Genomic DNA, 19,926 nt, shown 5'->3' with positions numbered 1-19,926 from the left:
CAATGATGTGAGTATTTTTCAATGCCCTGCAGTCCAGGAAAAGTATACCAAAAATGTAGCTGTACCCAATTTCCCAAGGTAAGCCCTATTTCTATACCCAAGGAAAGTACAAAACTTAACAAAGCTGCTCTTTTGAACCCAAGCAGGAGGATTGAAAGGTATTGCAAGAAAGCAAAACCAAACACTTTTTTTGTGCGTAAAAGCACACGTTTTACTTACATTCCATGGGGAGAAAAAAGTTCATGGTTAACAATGACAAGTTTGAAGCATTACAAGAACTCTGCAGGGGGGTATCGTGCTTGGACCATATGCAATAGAAACTTTTTATTGCCCACATTGCTGCAGGCAACAAACACATGACAACACAAACATTACATTAAATCACAAAAACCTTTTCAGCCCTACATGGAAATGTAGATAAACACTTTTTTCAAAGCACTCAAGGAAAATCAACTGCATTTTGTTAGCTTTATCATATCCATCCATGAAGTTCTCCAACTGTTCTCAATATTCACAAACAGAACGCCCCCTTTTAAGTTAACAATGGGGTTAAAATTGATTTAGAGGGGAAAAACAAAAAAAAAGAAAACTAAACATTCAAAATGGTTCTCTCTTCCACCAAAACAGAAAAACCACATACTTGGATATGATCCAGCACTTTTTTAAAAAAAAACTACATTCCTACAAAACAAAATGTATACAATTAAACATTAAGGAAAATGAACCTTTTAATCAGTCTTGTTTAACTGTGAACATTTCAAAAGTATTAGCAACTTGATGATTTAGACACTACAGTGGCTAAACTATAACTGTAGCCCTCTAAAACAGTTGAGTTACGCTACAAAGCATCTGATTTTCTCTGGTGCTTTTTTCCCCTTTATTTAAAGGCCATCTATGCTGTGCCATCCAGAGTTTGTCCCATGGTGTTTGAGTTAGCCTGTTTCAGAAGAGCATCACCTTCCATTTCTTGTTTTCCACATCTAGGGGGAAAAATGTAGACATTAGACGGGCGGAAAGCAACTTTTATCCATCAATATGAACTCAAAGCGTTGAAGAAAAAAATGCATTATTTCTTGTAGGAAATCTCAGCCTTTTCAAATGAAGCTTAATTAAAAATTGATATATCTTTTTTCTTTGAAACAATCCAAGCCTTTTTTGGGGGGGATTACAAGATCATCAACCACCCGGCCATTTTCTAACTGCTTTATTAATACGGGGTTGCAGGAGAGCCAGACAAGCGACAGACACAAGGCAGGGTACACCCTGGACAGGACATGAGTCTATCACAGGTCACACACATCAGGCAAAATTTTCCTAGAAGCCAATTAACCTACCAGTCTTTGGACAGTGGGAGGAAACCCATGCAAATACAGGAAGAACATACAAACTCCACATAGACAGTTCCCCAGGAATTGAATCCAGGGCCCCAGAACTGCACAGCCGCAATACTAAACATTGTGCCACCATGCTTCCCATTAATCCACCTTAGCTTTTCAATACTACCCTCATCCAGGTAAAGGAAAGGAGTAGACCACATTCTTGTCCTCTGGAAGATGTCATTGTCCTATCCTTTCACATCTTAAGTAGCTGCATCCAACTGTTAACGTCCTAGGCCAGGGCAACTCAATAGGTGGAGTTTTCAGTTTGCTCCGACGCAGTACTTTATTGTGAAATAGTTAAAGCACGGGACGCAGCAGCACTGCTCACTGGAGTGTACTGGGGGGCCACAGGTTGAGTAGCTCTGCCCTGGGCTCGCAGCTTTAAGGCACAACTCGAGGGCTAAAAGTGAAGAGTGGTGTCTCTACTAATCCCAGTGTTGCCATGTACTGCTGCTGGGTGAACCCTTGGCACTAGAAATGTGGTTTCTAGTTTCAACTTTCTAAACATTCTTTCCCACAAGTGCACATTAATAAATGAAGGGAATTCCTGAAACGGAGGTTGACATTTGTGAAACTGGTATGAATGAACCCATTGTTAATGTGTTGGGCAGGATGGTTCTTTTATATTTATTCATGCACATTCCAGGCTTTAAAATACAGCACAAAGGTCAAACTCAACTCACACTGAAATTGGTCCATTTCCAGTTCTGTCATTAGATTGTTGGTCCAGCTCTGACAGTAACTTCAATATATTCAGGGCAGCCTGGGAATAATAAGGATGAATTATTATTCAATAGAAGGAGCTTATTAAGTCTATTTAGAAATGTTCGGACTTTTAACACATTTCTGCAGTGCCCTTGAAGCTGTAAAAATTATAATAAGGGTTTGCAATCTGTCTCTTCCTCTTCTGCATCCTGCAAAACCATTTATCTGCTCTCCAACACTCTCCAATACCAAAGTGGGATTACAGAATGTACCCCAAAAAATTCTGAAAAATGTCCTATTATTTCAGAATTATGATTTATGACTACATTATGATTTCTTTAATACATCAAATACTCTGCTCAAATAGCACCTCTAACTCCAGACTCTCCCAGAGTACAAAATGAGAGACTTAAGCAATAGTTGCAAAAAACATTTTTCTAAACGTTTTACTGTGGAAAGGAGCAGTCAAGAAAGAGCTCACATAACCTGAGAAGATACTGGAGGAAGTACAGACTGGACAGAAGAGATCACAACGTCCACAACAGCCATCACTGATGGACATACATTGCCAAGACTCAAGGTCAAACAAATTGTGTGATAAGTCGCTCTTTTGAGATGACCCTTTCTATTTCGCTAATGAAGACAGACTCACCATGTCATGACAAGATTCCACATCTTTTCCTATTCCATGGCTGATAAGGGGGGGCTGAGAGGAGCAGTTTATCAGAGAGACAAACTCATTCTTATTGTTTTTGGGAAAGTCTTTATATTCCACCTGTAAAACGAGGCAAATATTTTAGGATTATTGTGACTCGGATGGCACTATACATCAAACCAAGCAAAGAATCGAGCACGTCCAACAACACACCTTGCTAATTCAGGGATCCCCTAGATAATCAATAAGCAAGTCCCTTTAGAAACTAAATTGACCAACGATGGACTAGAGAAATAAAATAAAGTTGCTTTCGATTCAAACACATGAAGATCCAGGGGTTGCTGCCCTCAGTGGCGCCCCATCAATACCTGGAGTCCCTGCACGGTGGACAAGTAGTCCAGCTGCTCGGAGGGCCGGGTGAGGGGGCCGTGAGGAAGGTGTCCCAGGCTGCTGCTGCCTTTTAGAATGGTCTCGGCTGTCGGGGAGGTGCCACCATACAGCAGCTCCCTGGCGATCATAGCTGTGACGGTGGCCTTGGCAGGGTTGATAGGGGAACGGTTGTAGTCTTTGGCGTGATGTCCTTGGCTGGCACCCACAGCCTGGGCCACCTCTGGTACCATGGGCAGGATCCCGGCTGGCAGCTGCTGGTGGCTCAGGAAGGGCATCCGGAATTCGTCCTCCCTGCTCCCTAGAGAGAAAATGCCAAAAGGTTTAAGAGTTAGTGCATAAAAACGAAGTGAGGAGGCCAGACGTCTTCAAGAACAAAGCTGGGTAGGCGACATGGGTGACTTTCAGGCAGCCAAGAATCTTCCTGCATTACAGTGTCTCCTAGTTTCACACTTGAATGCAATTCCTCGTTACTGCCACTTCAAACTTCAGATCCTTCATTTCACCAGTTGTTGGTCTTGGCAAACAACTGGTGTCCGAATCCACAAAAGTCTCACTAAGCAGAATGGGCAATCAGAGCACCTCCTGTTTGCAACCCTTCGTATGTTATTAGAACAAGGAGAGCAAACTATATATAAACATCTACATGGAAATTTCATTTGAAATAACTCATTTAAAAATCACTCACCTATTCCTGCATCTTCCACTACACTGGGTTCAAAGAAGGTCACTTTTCTTCCTTCTCCAGCCTTCTTCGCCTGCACCTACAAAAAGCAGACACCTTGCATAGGAGAGGGCAGCTTCAGCAGCAACCAAGCCAACAGCTCACCACCAACTCATCTCAGATACATTAAAGACTCTTTGAGACATCTGACAACAAAACTACCTTGGAAAAAAAGCAGTCTATAACATTTTGTGTGGATAACTGAACAATTTGGCAGAAAAAGCATATATTGAGGACTGCAATAAAATCATAACTTGTGGCAAAAATAAGATTAATGACTGCACTGGCTTAGTCATTTCATTTCATGTGGAAGACCAAATTGATCTAAAACATCCTAGCACTCAATTTACCTGGCTCCTCAAAAACTCACACATCTTCCTTCTTAAATATCTTTGTAATTGTGCTAAGCTAATGTTGTGAATCAGCTTAGTCTGTGATCTACACCTCAGCTTCAGTTATTCTTCTTTGACCTGCGATCTGTGCAGCGTTACTTCATAACTGCAGATGAGCCCGCATGGTCCACAAAAGACTATACCAATACTAGGCTTCAGAGAATCTGAGAAGTGACAGAAGACATTAGTGTAACAATGCATCTGTCACTTAACGCCACATTGGACAGCTGCGGCCCCCCTCTAAAGATTCACCTTTTCATCAGATTTCAGAGCAGGCTTGGGGGGCTGTGGCTGAGGCACTTTAAATCCCATTAGCTCCAGCATCTTCTCCGCTGCATTGCGTTTAGCTACCTTCTTACTGGGACCCATGCCTTCCGAACACTGGTTGCCAACTTTGACCTGGAAGAAAAAACAAAACTGTCATGTTTTAACTAATAAATCACCAACGACAAAAAGCCAACGGTCCCAGCTTAGATTTGTCGGGACCTTCTGATATCTGTCACTGAGGGGGAAAAAAAAAAACTAATTTGTTCTTTCCTTTACACTTTAAGTTTGAAATGCCAGCAGGCCAGGTAATGGTGAAATCACAAGGGTTTACTAAAGTGAAGAAGTGAAGCAGGTGGGAACACACCTGCATGACGAACTCCCTGCGACGTGGGAGGCCCCTCTCTGTCACCAGGCTGTACTCCGGCTCCTTCTCTTTCTTGGCCTGCTGGATCTGAGCTAGTCTGCTGATCGGGTTCATTCCCTGGCCATACTCTGGGCTCGTTTGAAGCTGTGAATGCAGGGAAGAAGAGCAATGAACCTTGAGCACCAAGTCCCAGCTTATACTCAGTCAAGCACCATGGTTGTGTAAACATCTACAATAACGGATGTTGCCTTTGAGCTAAATAGCAAACAGTGCAGTTTCAATCCAAACTGCATTACCCATCCCAACTGCTGAGACATAATAAACTGGTGCTCAGAGAACTCTGCTACAAACAAGTTGGTCACAGAGGTCTTAAATAAGTGAGGCAAAACAAATGAGTGTAATTGGTGCAAAAGGCTACGTTTTTTCACACAACTACTGCTGTTTAAATGTACTGTTCACAGGCTGGATCCAAACGCACACAAAAAAAGAATATCTGACCACACAACACTTCTGAGAGGTTACATCAAGATGTCTTCGATTCTCTTAGGCCTGTGAAAGACCAGTGGTGACCCACGCTAAAACTACTGTCCAAAGCTGCATTGGGAAAAGGAATGCAATCAATTCTAACCCTAAACTTCTACGACGGTACAGTATATAACAGCTGCGCAAAGCCTCCTCACTTTGACTATAGACTTTGTTTTCTTTTTGATGCGCGGCTGCACTTTCTCCACTGTCGGCAGCGGGGGCAGTTTCTTCAGCTCCTCCAGCACAGCAGTGGCAGCGTTCTTCTTGGCTATCTTTTTGCTCTTGCCATCTCCCTCCCCCGAGAATTCACCCACGGTAACTTTGATGACGAAGCTCTTCATGTGTGGGGGCCCCGTCTCCTTAACCACCTGAGTGTGGGAGGGAGAAAGGGAAAGGAAGAATCGAGCTCTGCGTTTAACTTTATTTCTACTGGAACTGACCTTTACAAACATTCCTAAGATGAGTGACAAGCAACAATCCAGGCTGACAGGCTTGTTGCAGCCGTCAAATTATGTGCAGGCCTTGCAAAACTGCTGCTGTGCAATACATTGCAAAAGCAACAAGATTTAAAAACACATGGACACAGATAAGCTGTTTAACCATAAAAAACGAAGGAGGGCTCCAAGCTGCCGTGTTACAAAAGATGACATTTAAAACATTTCCAACATGCTTGAGATAACTGCGATGCAGTCCTACAGCTCATTACATAGCACATGTAGAATGGTAGAGATTAAAATCAAGAATGATTCGTTTGATCATGCTCCATACCTCAAAGTTCACAGGCATGTTCCTCTTCAGTGCAATTTCAAATACTTGGCTGATTTCGGATTTGTTAAGATTTTCTTCAGATTGTTCTCCATTTACCTGCAAGGCACAACACTCCACTGTTTGTGTTTAAAGACTAAATTCAATATTAATCATATTGATGATTAATATTGACATTTAGGTTTTTTGGTGACCGATAAACATGCAATTAACACACAAGGAAATAAGTATAGCAGCTCAAAAGGAAATCCTGTGCAAAAACTTTACATTTTAATATTTGTATGTCTTCAAATGAGTGTTGTGAGAATGACGAGTTAGCATCAAAACCATCATAAAATTAAAAAAGATATGATAACTATAGGCATCAAATCAAAAGGTAGCATTTAAGATGTGTGCTGCCTCAGAGAGACGGTTTTGCGGTGGACAGACTCACCTCCAGCCTCTTCTCCAGAAGGGGCTCTTTCTGCAGGACCTTGAGTGCTTTGGCAGCAGCGTCGTGTTTAGCAGCTTGCCTGGTCCTGCCTTTGCCATGGAACTGCTGGCCCCCAATAGACAGCTCCATGTGATACATCACCGGCCCCACGGGAGGGAATGGATAATAGTACCTGCAACATCAGGACGTCCCAGAATCCAGAGCCCAGCACAATCTTTAACGTGTACACTAGAGCACAGATCTTCAACACTGTCAGCTCCTCTTAAGGCTATTTATAGAAAAATCAGTTTCAATCTTTTAACCAATCAAGCCTTCTAAGCCATAAAAAGTTACTTAGACTGACATTTCAAATTTTAATACTCATAAAATTGGTCCTTCTAAGAAAACCATTCCGGTAATCGGATTGATCTTTTCTTGCCTCCTTACTGTTAACTCTGTGCAAGAAAAGGTGAAAGCTAAGGGCTACTTTTAAGCAATCTTTTTAAAGAATACATGTTGTTTATTTCACGTATGCATGGTTTAGAGACAAGTCTATGCTTCAGGATCATGTTTGTTTTCACTATTTCAATTTAATATGACTGTGCTGCCTAATTTTCACTTCTTTAAGCATGAATTGGTGTAAATATTACTCCAAACCTTTAGGACTTTTCTGACAAAAGAAAATTTCAGGTACAAGCAGGACACAGGAATAGATATTTGGGGAGACAAAATTGGATAACTTGGCTAAAACCCAAAAATCAGGACCCTTGTGTTCCCCTGCAACATGTCATTTTCAATTATGAAACGCAGCATTTCGTGAGCTAGCCCATCTGGTCAGCACTGACAGACTGGTTTAGGATGTCTTCTTCTCTGGCCGCAGGATTATGATTAATGACTGTTAGATGAGTCACTTCTAAAGATGTTCAAGTTTTCAGGAATGCCCCATGAAGCCAAACGTACATTCAGCCCTCACTGATAGAAAGCCTTGAGTTGAAAAATAATGATTTGATTGTTTTTTTCTGATGATGCACCCTTGTACAACACATCAGATAAAGATGACAAGCTTTGTAGGGGGTCACATTGATTCTATTAAGAGATATTTTAAGCTTCACTCACCCAACAACTTTAATGAAATATAATTTTATTTCACTTTATATTTTAATTCTTAATTACATCTATTTTTGCCCTGAAATTCAAATATGGTAAGACGGTTTCAGAAATCCAGAATGTTTTAAGATACTATTACAGTATTTTAAATTATGTAAACTATCCACATAATACATAAATGTGGGCAACATTATCCTTTTGTAATATGATTATCCAGCTCTAGCTTTGATATGGGTAATAACATTTTACATGGTTCCAAAACAGATTATTTTACAAAGGACTCATGTCTTAAAGCACTCTGGAATACTGTAGTCTGCACCTGTTTCTGGTTAGCTTTTTTGTACACTCAACCAGAATTCAAGTGCATGTTCATAAGTGTCCATTACACTGACTGGGGCTGATTACAGAAAACAATGCTATTTGGCTAGCACAACTGGCAGAAAAGTGCCTCAAGTTCAGAGGAACTTCACTTGCAATATTTTCTCTCACTGGAAAGATTTCTGGACTTATTCAGAAAAAAGATGTTGAATGATATGACTTTTACATTCACAACAGTGCCTCTTTAAAACCATTGTGATAAGACCTTTTTGGTTTTCTAAGAGCATATTTTGAAACTCGACATGTTTGATAACGCAGTATAGCAGGTGGTTCATTACACAAATACTAAAGAACAGTGTACTGGTGAAAAGAATACAGGCAAAACATTTTTTGATTTTGACACTGGTTTAACTTGCGGCATCAGGCAGCTGTTCTATACTTTACTGTAAAACCTTCTCAGTAAACAAGCATATAGCCCAACGTTAAGCCAAAAAGGGTAAGTGTGCTTGTATTCACCACTTTAACAAAGAGTCACGAATGGACAGTAAAAGGGAGTTCTCCAAGGAACACACAACAAGAAAGATCTTTGCACAAGAAGTTGTAGGTGTCTGTTGGTGGTTGAGACCCAAGCTCTGGACAACTTCAGGAAGTGTCAGGAAATGTTAGATTCACTTACATAATCAACTACCAAATGGATAAAATGGGTGAAATCTCTCTTTTGCAGGCTCCCTTAGTTCTGTCCAGGACACTGAATCTATTTTGAGTGGGACCTTAGCAACCAGAGAGCCATGTAAACCCCGCTTTCTCATATGTACATACCTTTATGTAACACAGAACACGTTTGAGAACAGATAGAAGGATTTCACTAAGATTTACAAGAATCCCCTTAATTGTGACAACTACCATATATAAGTTACACTTTACAAGCAAAAGTCTACTTACAGTAAGGGACTTAAATGTTTGTAAATGCACCTACCTTGGATAGGGGCCAGGAGGTCTGACATTGTAGTTGAAGTTGGGCCTCATTCCAGGATAGGGATCAATAGGTTTATAAATTGGTTTCTTTCCCAGTTTCATACAAAGTGCATTTAGCTCCACAGTGTGGGTTATACTGTCTGTAAAAAATACATTGAAAAGAATTGACAAAATGCTATGAAAACAAGTGTTAAAATTCATTTGGGTGGCACTTGAGCACTCATTTGAAAGTGCTTTATTCCCTCACCAGCTTGGCAACACATTAAATTCAACCTGTAACTCAGACATCACACCAGGCTTTTTCCTGCTCTACAAATCCATCAGATTTCAATGCTATTTTTGTATTCACAAAGTCCTGACAAAACTGAAGGAATGCCTTCAGAGTGAATTCTACTCTATCATAACGGTAATGACAGTAGTGATGTAAGCCCACACAGGTGAGTGCACTGCACTTGGTTCTGGAAAAACAAGAAAGGACAATTTTGACTCCTGTATTTACCATCTGAAAAAATAATAATAAAATATTATTTTTCTCATATGCACATATAACAGGAAAGGGGAATTTTTTTAAAAAATAAAAATCTACGCCCAGACTTCAGGAATGAGACACAAACCTAGATTGGCACTGGACATCCATTATTACACAGACTCAAGAAACACAGGTGAGTAAATTCTACTTAACAACATGCCTTTAACTGGTTGCACTTCATTAATCTCTGCATCTTGATAATATCCAACACTACCAGCAACATCCTAGGTAGGGAGAAACTTACTATGGTCATGAGTATACAGACTGGATTATTACTTGTCAATGCATGAAGAAAGAAGAGTTATGAATTCAGCTTTGGATACACATTTTTCCAAAGATGGATTTTGGCTTCTGTAGAAATAAATTTGGAAGATTTAAGTATTTGGCAAGTTATTTTTTTTTATTCACCACAGGGATTTAGAAAAGAACTGCATGGGTGTATAAAAAAACATATATACCCTAATAGCTTAACCACATTTTGATCACCTTAACTGTTAAATAAAAATGAATCCAAATCTAATGCATGCATCCAGGACTTTTGTTGTTATATGTAATTAAAAGAAGGAGTTAGTTCCATTTTCAATGGTATCACATAACATGATCAGACATTCATATTATAATTCAACTTAAAGAGTAGAATAGTTTTTCACAAATTTACATTTTTGTACCTCACAGCAAGGGCAGTACTTTGACATCTTTACAATTTTTTTGTAAAAAAAAAAAAACAATTCTTAGAGCATTTGGCAACAATTCCAGGGGGAAGTCATCAATAAAACCAGAGTGAGATCATTTCCCTTTGTTTCACTGCATTTCACTGCATCACTGAAATACACCTCTGCCCAGTTGCTGGGCAGAACAATTCAATAGGTTTGCTAAATGAAGTGATTCAGGGATTGGTCACATCAGAGATTCATCAGCCCCTCAGGAGGCAGATTTGTCTTCACTGGTCAATAAATTATAAGCCCTGCCCGCAATTGAAAACCAGGCGGGTGCAGGCCGCCGTCACTGGGGGGCGGTGTTACCTGGGTTCTTGCCTGTGCTGCGAGGTGGACGTATGGTGGGCTTAGGCAGCGTAGTCTGAGAGAGGGCACTGGCTGCTGCTGCGTGCTGGGCCTTCTTGATGCTTGTCCCCTCAGCTTCCCAGTGCTGCTCCCCCAGAGTCAGTCGCACTGAAAACAGCTGCAGGGAAGATGCCCGGCAAGAGGACGCAGGGGTAAGAAAGTTTACATGGCTTGGCACCTCAATACCTGTCTGAACGTTTATCGCCCTACTCCCCACCTCGCAACCTCCGCTCTTCAAATTCTGCCCTCCTTACTGTCCCCCAAGCCCGTCTACATTACATGGGCGACAGGGCCTTCTCCTGCCTTCTCTAAACTCCTTCAAATCTAGACTCAAAACCTTCTTCTTCAGAAAAGCCTTTACTTAACTGGTTCCATTCTTCACCCCTCTGCTCTTCTTAATACCACCTTCCACGGTCTCCTCTATTGTTATTGTTGTATTGTTGTAATTATAATACTGTCCTATCTTGTGAAATCTTATTTATTGTTGTAGTCATCCTGTAAAGCGCTTTGAGGAGCCACCTTTAAAGGCGCTATATAAAATAAAGTTTATTATAATTATTAAAGTTGAGCCTTCTGTTCAGAATCTGAAAGCTCACAATTCCTTTCTAGCTACAAAAAGCCATGCGAGTGCAGGGAAATTTTACTTTAAAGATCTTCTTATGACCTTTTTGGGGACATAAATTAACCTGGCAAAATGTCGTTTTTGGGACATAGTATGGAATAATAGATAGGTGATAAGCAAGTTTAGGCTGCTCAATGAAATTTTATCAATATTTTCCTCAGTCTTGTGAAGAAATACGACATTACAATAAGAACAAATAAATAAATTACTGTTTGGTACAGACACTTATTTCTAAAGCAAGCTTTGTTACTTTTCCACTAAAGTAACTTCTTTAAACACTGTATATCATTAATGTTTGCCTTTCCAGTTAACATTTTAGCTATCTTTAACACGCGGTACTTACCCCAGTTGTAATATCTGCACTGTAATCTCTGGGTATGTCAAATTGTACCCCTAAGACTGCATTGTAGTCCTCCAATTCTTTACATCAATATCAGCTACTAAAAAAGTCTTACTGTCCTCTTTGAAGCTTTCAAAGTAAAAATCAATTCAATGTCTTCGAAAATTTCATCTTTAAAGCAAAAGGTTCTGCTTAGAAAAAAACCCTCTGGTCCAACATGGCTCCAACAGATTTATCTGTCAGTATCCCTTCCTCTTGAGCTGTGTGTGAAACACAACCTCCCAGCCCGAAAGGGATTGTGTTGGACTGTATCGTCTCACCTCAATCTGTACTGGCTCCATGTCCACCCCCCCCCCCCACAATACCTAGTAACACCGATCTGTACCCCTTCTCTGACTGGTGGCAGGAATGGTGAGCAGCCAGTCAGTATTACCTGTATGTTGCTGTGGTATTCCATTTGCATTTTCATTTGTGTCAGTTTCAGGGCAACTTGAGAATGCCACGCTGTGTGGAAGTGCTTGGTGGACTGATGGCAATTTGGTTGCCCTACTACCATTTAAGCACTATGCAATACTCAGGCTCTTATACAACATAAAAGACAAACATGTTTGAATTACCTTAGAATGAGCTGGTCCTTGCTCACTCAAAAGCTTGTATTCGGGCTGAATTTTGTTGAAACGGGCTAACTCATTCACAAGACACATTGGGGTCTTCTCTTTGGGGTTTGCCATGTTAGAAACTGAAAAACAGAAAACGGGGGAAACTTGACTGCTGGGAAAGATGAATGGCTTGAAATGCCAATCAGAACTATCTGGCGAAAAAAAAAATGAATATACAAGTAGAACAGATTGATTCATCATACCCTATCCACAAGACATAAGTTACCAGTTCAGAGATGTAAAGATATGAGTTAATCTAGAAACCAAAGTGCAAAGGAACAGCACTCTGAACAACTCACAGTGGCAGAGATTTGTCTTTTATAATAATAATTAATAATTGCTTACACTTATATAGCGCTTTTCTGGACACTCCACTCAAAGCGCTTTACAGGTAATGGGGACTCACCCTCCACCACCACCAATGTGCAGCATCCACCTGGATGATGCGACGGCAGCCATAGTGCGCCAGAACGCTCACCACACACCAGCTATCAGTGGGGAGGAGAGCAGAGTAATGTAGCCAATTCATAGAGGGGGATTATTAGGAGGCCATGATTAGTAAGGGCCAATTGGAAATTTGGCCAGGACACCGGGGTTACACCCCTACTCTTTTCGAGAAGCGCCCTGGGATTTTTTATGACCACAGAGAGTCAGGACCTCAGTTTTACGTCTCATCCGAAGGACGGCGCCTGTTTACAGTACAGTGTCCCCGTCACTATACTGGGGCATTTAGGACCCACATGGACCGCAGGGTGAGCGCCCCCCGCTGGCCCCACTAACACCTCTTCCAGCAGCAACCTTAGTTTTTCCCAGGCGGTCTCCCATCCAGGTACTGACCAGGCTCACACCTGCTTAGCTTCAGTGGGTTGCCACTTGTGAGTTGCAGGGTGATATGGCTGCTGTGTCTTGGGGAAAAAAAAAAAGAGTGCTTTTTGCTTGATGGCTCTGACTTTCTGAAACTGGTATCCCTTTAATGCAATGTAGCTCTTATTAGTTTTAAAAGGTGGAGAACTTATTATAAATTGTAAAGAACTAAGCCTTTGGGCAGTTAACATTAAAATTAGCAAAAAAATCTTACCCTTTTAGGCTACAATTTAGTTTTTTTTTTAGCACGGCAATTTCCGCATAATCAAAATTTTAAATGCCAAAATGGAGCTGGCGTAATTATAGCATAATTTGTGAAAACATGACCAGGAAACCTGAAGGCATATGTTCATGTTAAGTGCAATTACAGGTGGCCGTCTTGTATTAAAATGTATTAATTACACTGTGTAAAATCCAGGTTTAAACATTCTGTGTGAAACACAGAACAGATTCTTCTATGAGTAAGTACAAAGACTAGAGCACAGCTACCCAGCTTATGGTCCTCATAGTTCCATTCACTAATTTCTGCACAGCCATACCCTGCACTGATCCTTAATTAAGTAGCAGCTTGTTGCAGAATTGTGGAATTAGGTGGAATGGTAGGGCTGCAAGCTGGGTAGTCTCGGTCTAGAAAATACTGTCTAAATGGAGTAATGAAGGAAAATGAAAAAGAACAGGATCCAATTAGAGAAAAAATGAACGGCAAACACAGGATGGCCATGGGGAAAAAAAACCCAGCAGAGGCTAAAAGAATAAAAAGCATTTTCAGAATTACAATCGCAATAGAACAATACAGGGTGATGTAAAGCATCTAAAAATAATGGAAAACATTTAGATATTAAAAGGGACATTACATGAACATTGTCAATATGTTTTATGTATACACTGTCAGTATACAGTGTCATATGTTTGAGCAGTTCAGGAAGATATGGCTCAGAGAATGTCCATTACTTAATTCTACAGAATTTCCAACTTGCAAAAGGTCTCCAATTTTCTTAACAAGCTTTTAAAGAGGTTTTCTGGACCTCGGGCTCCAGTGCTCCCCAGTGGTCTGATGTCAAACTGATTCCCTGTGGATGAAGACAGGGCAGCCCACTGTCACATCTCCTTATTGCACTCATAGGAGCAGCGCTTGCTGAGGTCACTAGGGAAAACATCAGAACCTTGGGCATTCTAGTGGGGTCAAGAAACAACCCCAAGGGAAGCTTTTGATATAGTGAGGAAGGTGTGATACATTAAAAAAAGATCTCCTCCTACTGTGTCTCCATTCCAGCAGACTAAGAATTCAGGTGTTTGAGCATCTTTGATACCCGAAATGTAAATAACTTGTTTAATATGAATGATAAAACCTGTGATTAAAAGAGCATGGAAGGTAAGCTGATATAAAGTATCTCAATCGGTCGCTCTTTAAGTTGTCTCTAACATAACTCCTTCTTTACAAAATGTCTTAAAATAATTCACTGATGTGCTGTCAATGCCATGAACTTTCCAACAAACATTTTACGGTAAACAGAAATGGTCAAACGTTGTTCTAGAGGTGATTTCACTCTGCCACTCGATTGTAAGCCTGAGATCTAAAACATTACTATCCTGACTCTGAAACAACTGTATATTCTTACATATTTTCCCAAGAAATGTGCATTTTAATCAGCTTCACTGAAGTGCCTCCTTTAGAAATATGACTCCTGTTATTGTTCCCTTGTAAAAAAATCTGAATTTGACTAACTGACCTTTGATGCAATTTGGCAGATACGGTCTCTGCAGACTTGCACTGACAGTTGGTCAGGAACACACCCTCATACAAACCAACTCCATGCCCCTGCCCTGCTGTCTCTGCGTGCCAAGTCCATGTTCCGTGAAATTTTATTCTATATATAGATAGGATCCGACTTACTCAAGTTGTATGATCTCTCCTCAAGGCAGTTCATCTTTATACTGGTCTTTAAACCAAAAAAGACTCCTTAAAAAGTTGGCTGTATATTACACTCATTAAGAAATGTAATTAGGAGGGGAAAAAATCACTCAGCTACTATTATTCTAACAGATGAAGAATGGAATAGATCAGCAGTACACGAAGTTAATGTCACAAAAGGAGAGAACATATTTTTCTACAAGGAACAGGAATGCTTTGTCTAAATTGACGATATTTTTCTCACCTTTTGGTACAGCTACTTTGTATACACTTGGAACTACCACGATCAGGAAAACAATTACTTTTAATCCTGAAGGAATTTCATTAAAATAAGTGTGGAGAAACAGAAATCCTTCATTCAAACCAATCGTCTGAGAGCCTTCGGCTCCTTTTTCATCATCAACCTCAAACACCGTCCAATGTCAGCTTGCAGACACGTGGCTCTCCATGCCGGTCCTCGGGGACCCCTGTGACTTTTGGGGTTTGCTCCAGATGAGATCTTAATCACAGGCTAATTAATTTCAGTCTTCTATTTAAGGCTCATTTGCACTCTTGCGTTCAGCCCTTCAAAAAGCTGTGTGGGATTTGTAATTGAATCGCCAAGCTTAACAAAAGAAGTGGAAAAAGGAGAAAAGAAATATACGAGACAGCTGGTGATCAACTAAAAAACACTACAAGGAACAGGTCTTTCCCAGAGCTAAGTGGTTTGCACAGTTTCTCATGTTTAACAAAGCGCACTCCTGAATTTGTAACTAAAATACACTTGATCCTAGCGAACCTCAGCCCTGATTTTCACAGATCTCAGCGAGCGAGTCTCAGGCCGAGTTAAGGAGCAGCCTCTCCAGCTCGTGTGCCGGCCTTACCTGCAGGTGCACTGATGGGAGTGGCCGAAGCAGAAGGAAGAGCAGAGTTCTTGAGCGGGTGGCTGGCGTTTTCGGAAGGCAGCGGGCCGGAGGCATTGGGGATGCTGAGGTTAGGCTGGGGAGCACTGGGCTTCAGGTGCTGTGTAGTGTTGGACAGGGGGCTCCCAGCAGGGCTCTGGACCTGAACTTGGGCCATACTGACGTCCGGTTCCAAGACTTTCACAGCACGCAGCACAGGGGTTCAGCGCAAGTTTGGAGTAATCCAGCAAAGCTCTTCCTGGGAAAAATAATTCAAAAGCTTGTGTACTGTGGGATGCTTACTCAGATAAGATTATATCCAAAAACAATAGCCATATGGGATGGGGGACATCTTGCTCTTTTTTGAGGTTAGGTAATGTTTGGGTTTTAAAAATGAATCCAGTCTAATTCTTTTTAAAGAAATGTAGTTAGCAGAACTAGAAACTAAACGGGTCGACAGCACAGAGTAAACACATCATACATACAAACAGGGTTTAATTACATCTAAAGTCGCCTTTACATATCACACATGCAAGTGACTAATTTGTAAGCTTTTTAGACTATACTGCAAAACAAAACATCAAAGTCCTTCTTTGTGAGCTGAGATGTAAAACAGAGGTCTTGACTACCCATGGTCATTAAAAATCCCTGGGGAGTTTCTCAAAAAGAGTAGGGGGTTTTACCCTGGTGTCCTGGACAAATTTCCCCTTGGCCTTTACCAGTCATGGCCTAATAACCCCATCTAAGAACTGGCTTCATCACACTGTTCTCCTCCCCACTGATAGCTGATGTGTGGTGAGCGTTCTGGCGCACTATGGCTGACGTCACATCATCTAGGTGGGGGCTGCACATTTGTGGTGGTGGAGGGGAGTCCCCATTACCTGTGAAACGCTTTCAGTGGAGAGTCCAGAAAAGTGCTATATACATTTGAGGATTATTTATCTTTTTACCTTAAAACTAGCTTAAATGTTAACTAATGAGCAGCATCATCTTGCTTTGCAATTCCATTTTATGTCTGAATGTTACAGTATGAATTCTAAAACATTAACGTGCTTTTCTGGTAAGTTTTAATAAACTGTCAGGCACAAAGCCAAAAGTATTGAGCATACTTCAATAAGAACTACCTCTTGATTGAGAATCATATGCTTGAAATAAAAAGGTAAGGCAAGTTAGAGGCAAAAACTATTTTAAAGAGCTCAAAATCACATCACAGCCCCACTTATTTATATATTTAAGTCACAACTCTAGTCTATCAAAAGTGCATTTGACTTCTTGAAGCTCTGAGGTGTCTTAACGTGAAAGGCACTATATAAAATAAAATTGTTACTGTTATTAAAAAGATTGTTACTGTGGACTAACAAAACATTTTTTTGGCCAAACCCTTAATGAATGGTAGAAACATCAAGACAGACCCAGTGCACTGCACAAGCGATTTCTGTGTATTCCTGGATGTGTCACATACATAACTTTAGTAGACCTCAATTAAACCAGGACACACAACCCTGTAGCTGAAATGGTAGGTCTTTCTCTCTGCAAGTGTCTCCCTTGTATGAACAGAGTGTTTCCTCTTAAACAGATAAATTACTGAGTTTATAATGCTAAGAATCATTATAAGCTGATATTTATCTTTGGGATTTCCCACAATCGTGACCACTAATAATTACAGCTCCGATGAACATACAGTGTTGTTTTGAGGTGTTTTCAATCCACTGCGAAAACTAAATACCAGCCCTATTCAATCTGTTTTAAGACTAATCCATCCATCACGTCAAATTTTAATGAATGCGGGGATGGTAAACCTAGAGACTTTGCTCAATACCAAAAGACTTCAAATTATCCAGATGTAAAATGTTCATTTTAACTTTAAAATTAGGAGGGAGGCGCGTACAAACGAACTCCAAATAAGATTTCTCCAAGTAGACAGACGACCCCCTGCACTCTCCAAACATTATTTTCGACGACTACGCATACCAGAAGATGCACGCTAAACTGTTTGCTTTCACGGTGGACAACAGCTTAATTCACGACACGGAAGGCGTCTAAAATTGACCAGACCAATTTAAAACCGTAAGTGTTCTCTCCCAAATCGTAAGGGTCTGGTCTGAGGCCTACTATCCTTCACCTAAGCCTGGACACACCGAAAGTGCTGAACAATGGACATTTAAAAATAAAGACAGGCAATCGTCCGATTCTCTTGAAGTGCAATCACGGCATGTTCAAGAAAATCGTGACCTGCTCGTTAGCATTCGTAACCTCTCCCGACACTACTGTAGCTACCAGCAAACATACCGTGCACTGCGAAAACAAGAGTTGTGGTGGCCTTTAATTTGTTATTTTGTTGAAATCACGTCGCCAAAATATTTCGAAAGCTCAAGTACTCCAAAGCAAAGAAAACATGGTTTGAGAGAACTGCAACATTAGCATTTTTTTTTCTAAAGCGGCAAATGCAAATGACGTTACTTCTGGGTGAGATTTAACGACACCTTAATACCCCCGAAATATTATCTGGCTACTTCAGTGCCAGCAAAGTGACACGACAGGGGGACGAGTATAGCATATTCTTATAAAGAAATATATCTGTTTCTAAGAAAAAACTTCATTCATGGTGTATTGTTACAAAACGGAACCTAACAATGCTGTAAAAATGCACATAAACATAAAAACCCACTAATAAAGTATATTTAACCGCATCGACCACGTTTCTGGATACCACATTTAAATGCGCAACTATTTCTCTGTAGTACTCAATGCGATTGTAAAACAAAACAAAAATAACAACACCGTCCAGATCGGTGAATGTTATTGTTTGGTTTACAAAGCTACTGACCTCTACCAGAAACGAGCATATTAATCCCCACCTGGCCGCTTTTTTAAAAATAATGTGTTGATTTGGGAAAGAATGTTTCGTCGAATAAAACTTTACGCTTTCCGTGCGTTTCAATTGAAGGCAAAAGGTAGCACAAGACAGTGGAGCAGAGCACACAATGTGATTGCAAATCAAAAATTTAAAAAAGCTTGCAAGATCTCACCTCTTTTTATGTTTCAGTCCAGCAGTTAAGGATTTCTTTACTCCATGAGCTACGGTATGTGAGATTTATATTTGATCTGTTCCACTTTTATGGATTTTTCTTCTATTTTTTTATTAAAATGTTAGTGTTATGGTGAGAAAAAGGCAAACAGGGCAAACACTAAAGAGAATGGCCCAGCCTCGGTTTCCCATTCCGGAAGTGACCTCAGCCGGCTCGCAGGAAGTGCCCCGGTCTGGAGAAATCGAGAAGGAATAACGAGCTGCAAAAAATGCGAGCCATATCATGAATAACTTGTTTACGTTACTGTAAGACTGCAAAACACAGGCTGTTCATAATTTTAATAAACGATGTTATACATCATTTAACGCCGGTTCTCTTCCTTACTTATTAACATGCTACATTTTTATTGGACGATAGGGGGCGTGAAAACACCCTCTTGACTGGAATACCTCAAGACCGAAAACAACTTGTGACTTCATGAATTGCAGCTTCGATACTGTGAAATATTGATAATGGTATCACAAAGCACCGTAAACTATCGAAGAGACCTGGGTTGGAGGGTTAATTGGAACTAACTGCTGGAGATGTTCAATTAGTATTTTCAAGGGTATGGTGCTATCATTCCCAGCCCCGTCCAGAGCTATCATCAGCATGGTACTCAGGCATGTATTATTCCAGCATTAGAGTATTATAATATAATGAGGAAACATCTAAAATGCTGGGGCCTTCATCTTTTAGTTTTGTATGGTGTCCCTTAGATCATTTGTCATTATGGTCATAGGTTTCATTGCAATGGTAATTGAAGATATATTCCAGATCAAATTGGATGCTACTGCTGCTGTTATTGTGCTTTATAGGTGTTTGATGGTAACATATGGAAGCAGCTGAACTTTCTTTAGCAAAACTGCGACTAGGCTGAAATTCTAGGCTCCCAACATCAACAGCATAGAACAGACGACTTCCATGTTATTGTGAATGGTGCTGAAATCCAAACTCTGATGGAAGACAGAAAACGTGCTTCCGAATCCGTGTTGTCATTAGAAGTGCATGTTAG

The 19,926-nt window shown here is 40.5% G+C and overlaps 1 protein-coding gene across 3 annotated transcripts; it reads right to left on the bottom strand.

The window, feature by feature from the left end:
• Positions 1–185: 185 nt before the first annotated feature.
• Positions 186–19,076, bottom strand: stau1 (staufen double-stranded RNA binding protein 1). 3 transcript variants are annotated; one of them, XM_088607585.1, is made up of 15 exons: positions 18,873–19,076; positions 15,826–16,102; positions 12,145–12,266; positions 10,527–10,683; positions 8,977–9,115; positions 6,597–6,768; positions 6,167–6,262; positions 5,554–5,766; positions 4,874–5,017; positions 4,594–4,641; positions 3,815–3,890; positions 3,108–3,427; positions 2,737–2,859; positions 2,063–2,142; positions 186–980 (listed from the first exon to the last, which is right to left on the bottom strand). In XM_088607585.1, exons 2-15 carry the CDS (start codon positions 16,019–16,021, stop codon positions 893–895), a joined length of 1,974 nt encoding a protein of 657 aa, XP_088463711.1. In that variant the 5' UTR covers positions 16,022–16,102; positions 18,873–19,076; the 3' UTR covers positions 186–892. The 3 variants fall into 3 exon arrangements, with proteins under 3 accessions (XP_088463711.1, XP_088463709.1, XP_088463710.1); XM_088607583.1 differs by having other exon boundaries at positions 4,495–4,641; positions 18,873–19,075; XM_088607584.1 differs by having other exon boundaries at positions 4,495–4,641; positions 15,826–16,098; positions 18,873–19,075.
• Between the last annotated feature and the right edge of the window lie 850 nt (positions 19,077–19,926).

Source organism: Lepisosteus platostomus, chromosome 15, assembly GCF_059453375.1.
Source record: "Lepisosteus platostomus isolate fLepPlt1 chromosome 15, fLepPlt1.hap1, whole genome shotgun sequence".
NCBI classification, from domain to species: Eukaryota; Metazoa; Chordata; class Actinopteri; order Semionotiformes; family Lepisosteidae; genus Lepisosteus; species Lepisosteus platostomus.
This window is presented reverse-complemented; position numbering and strand designations above follow the sequence as displayed.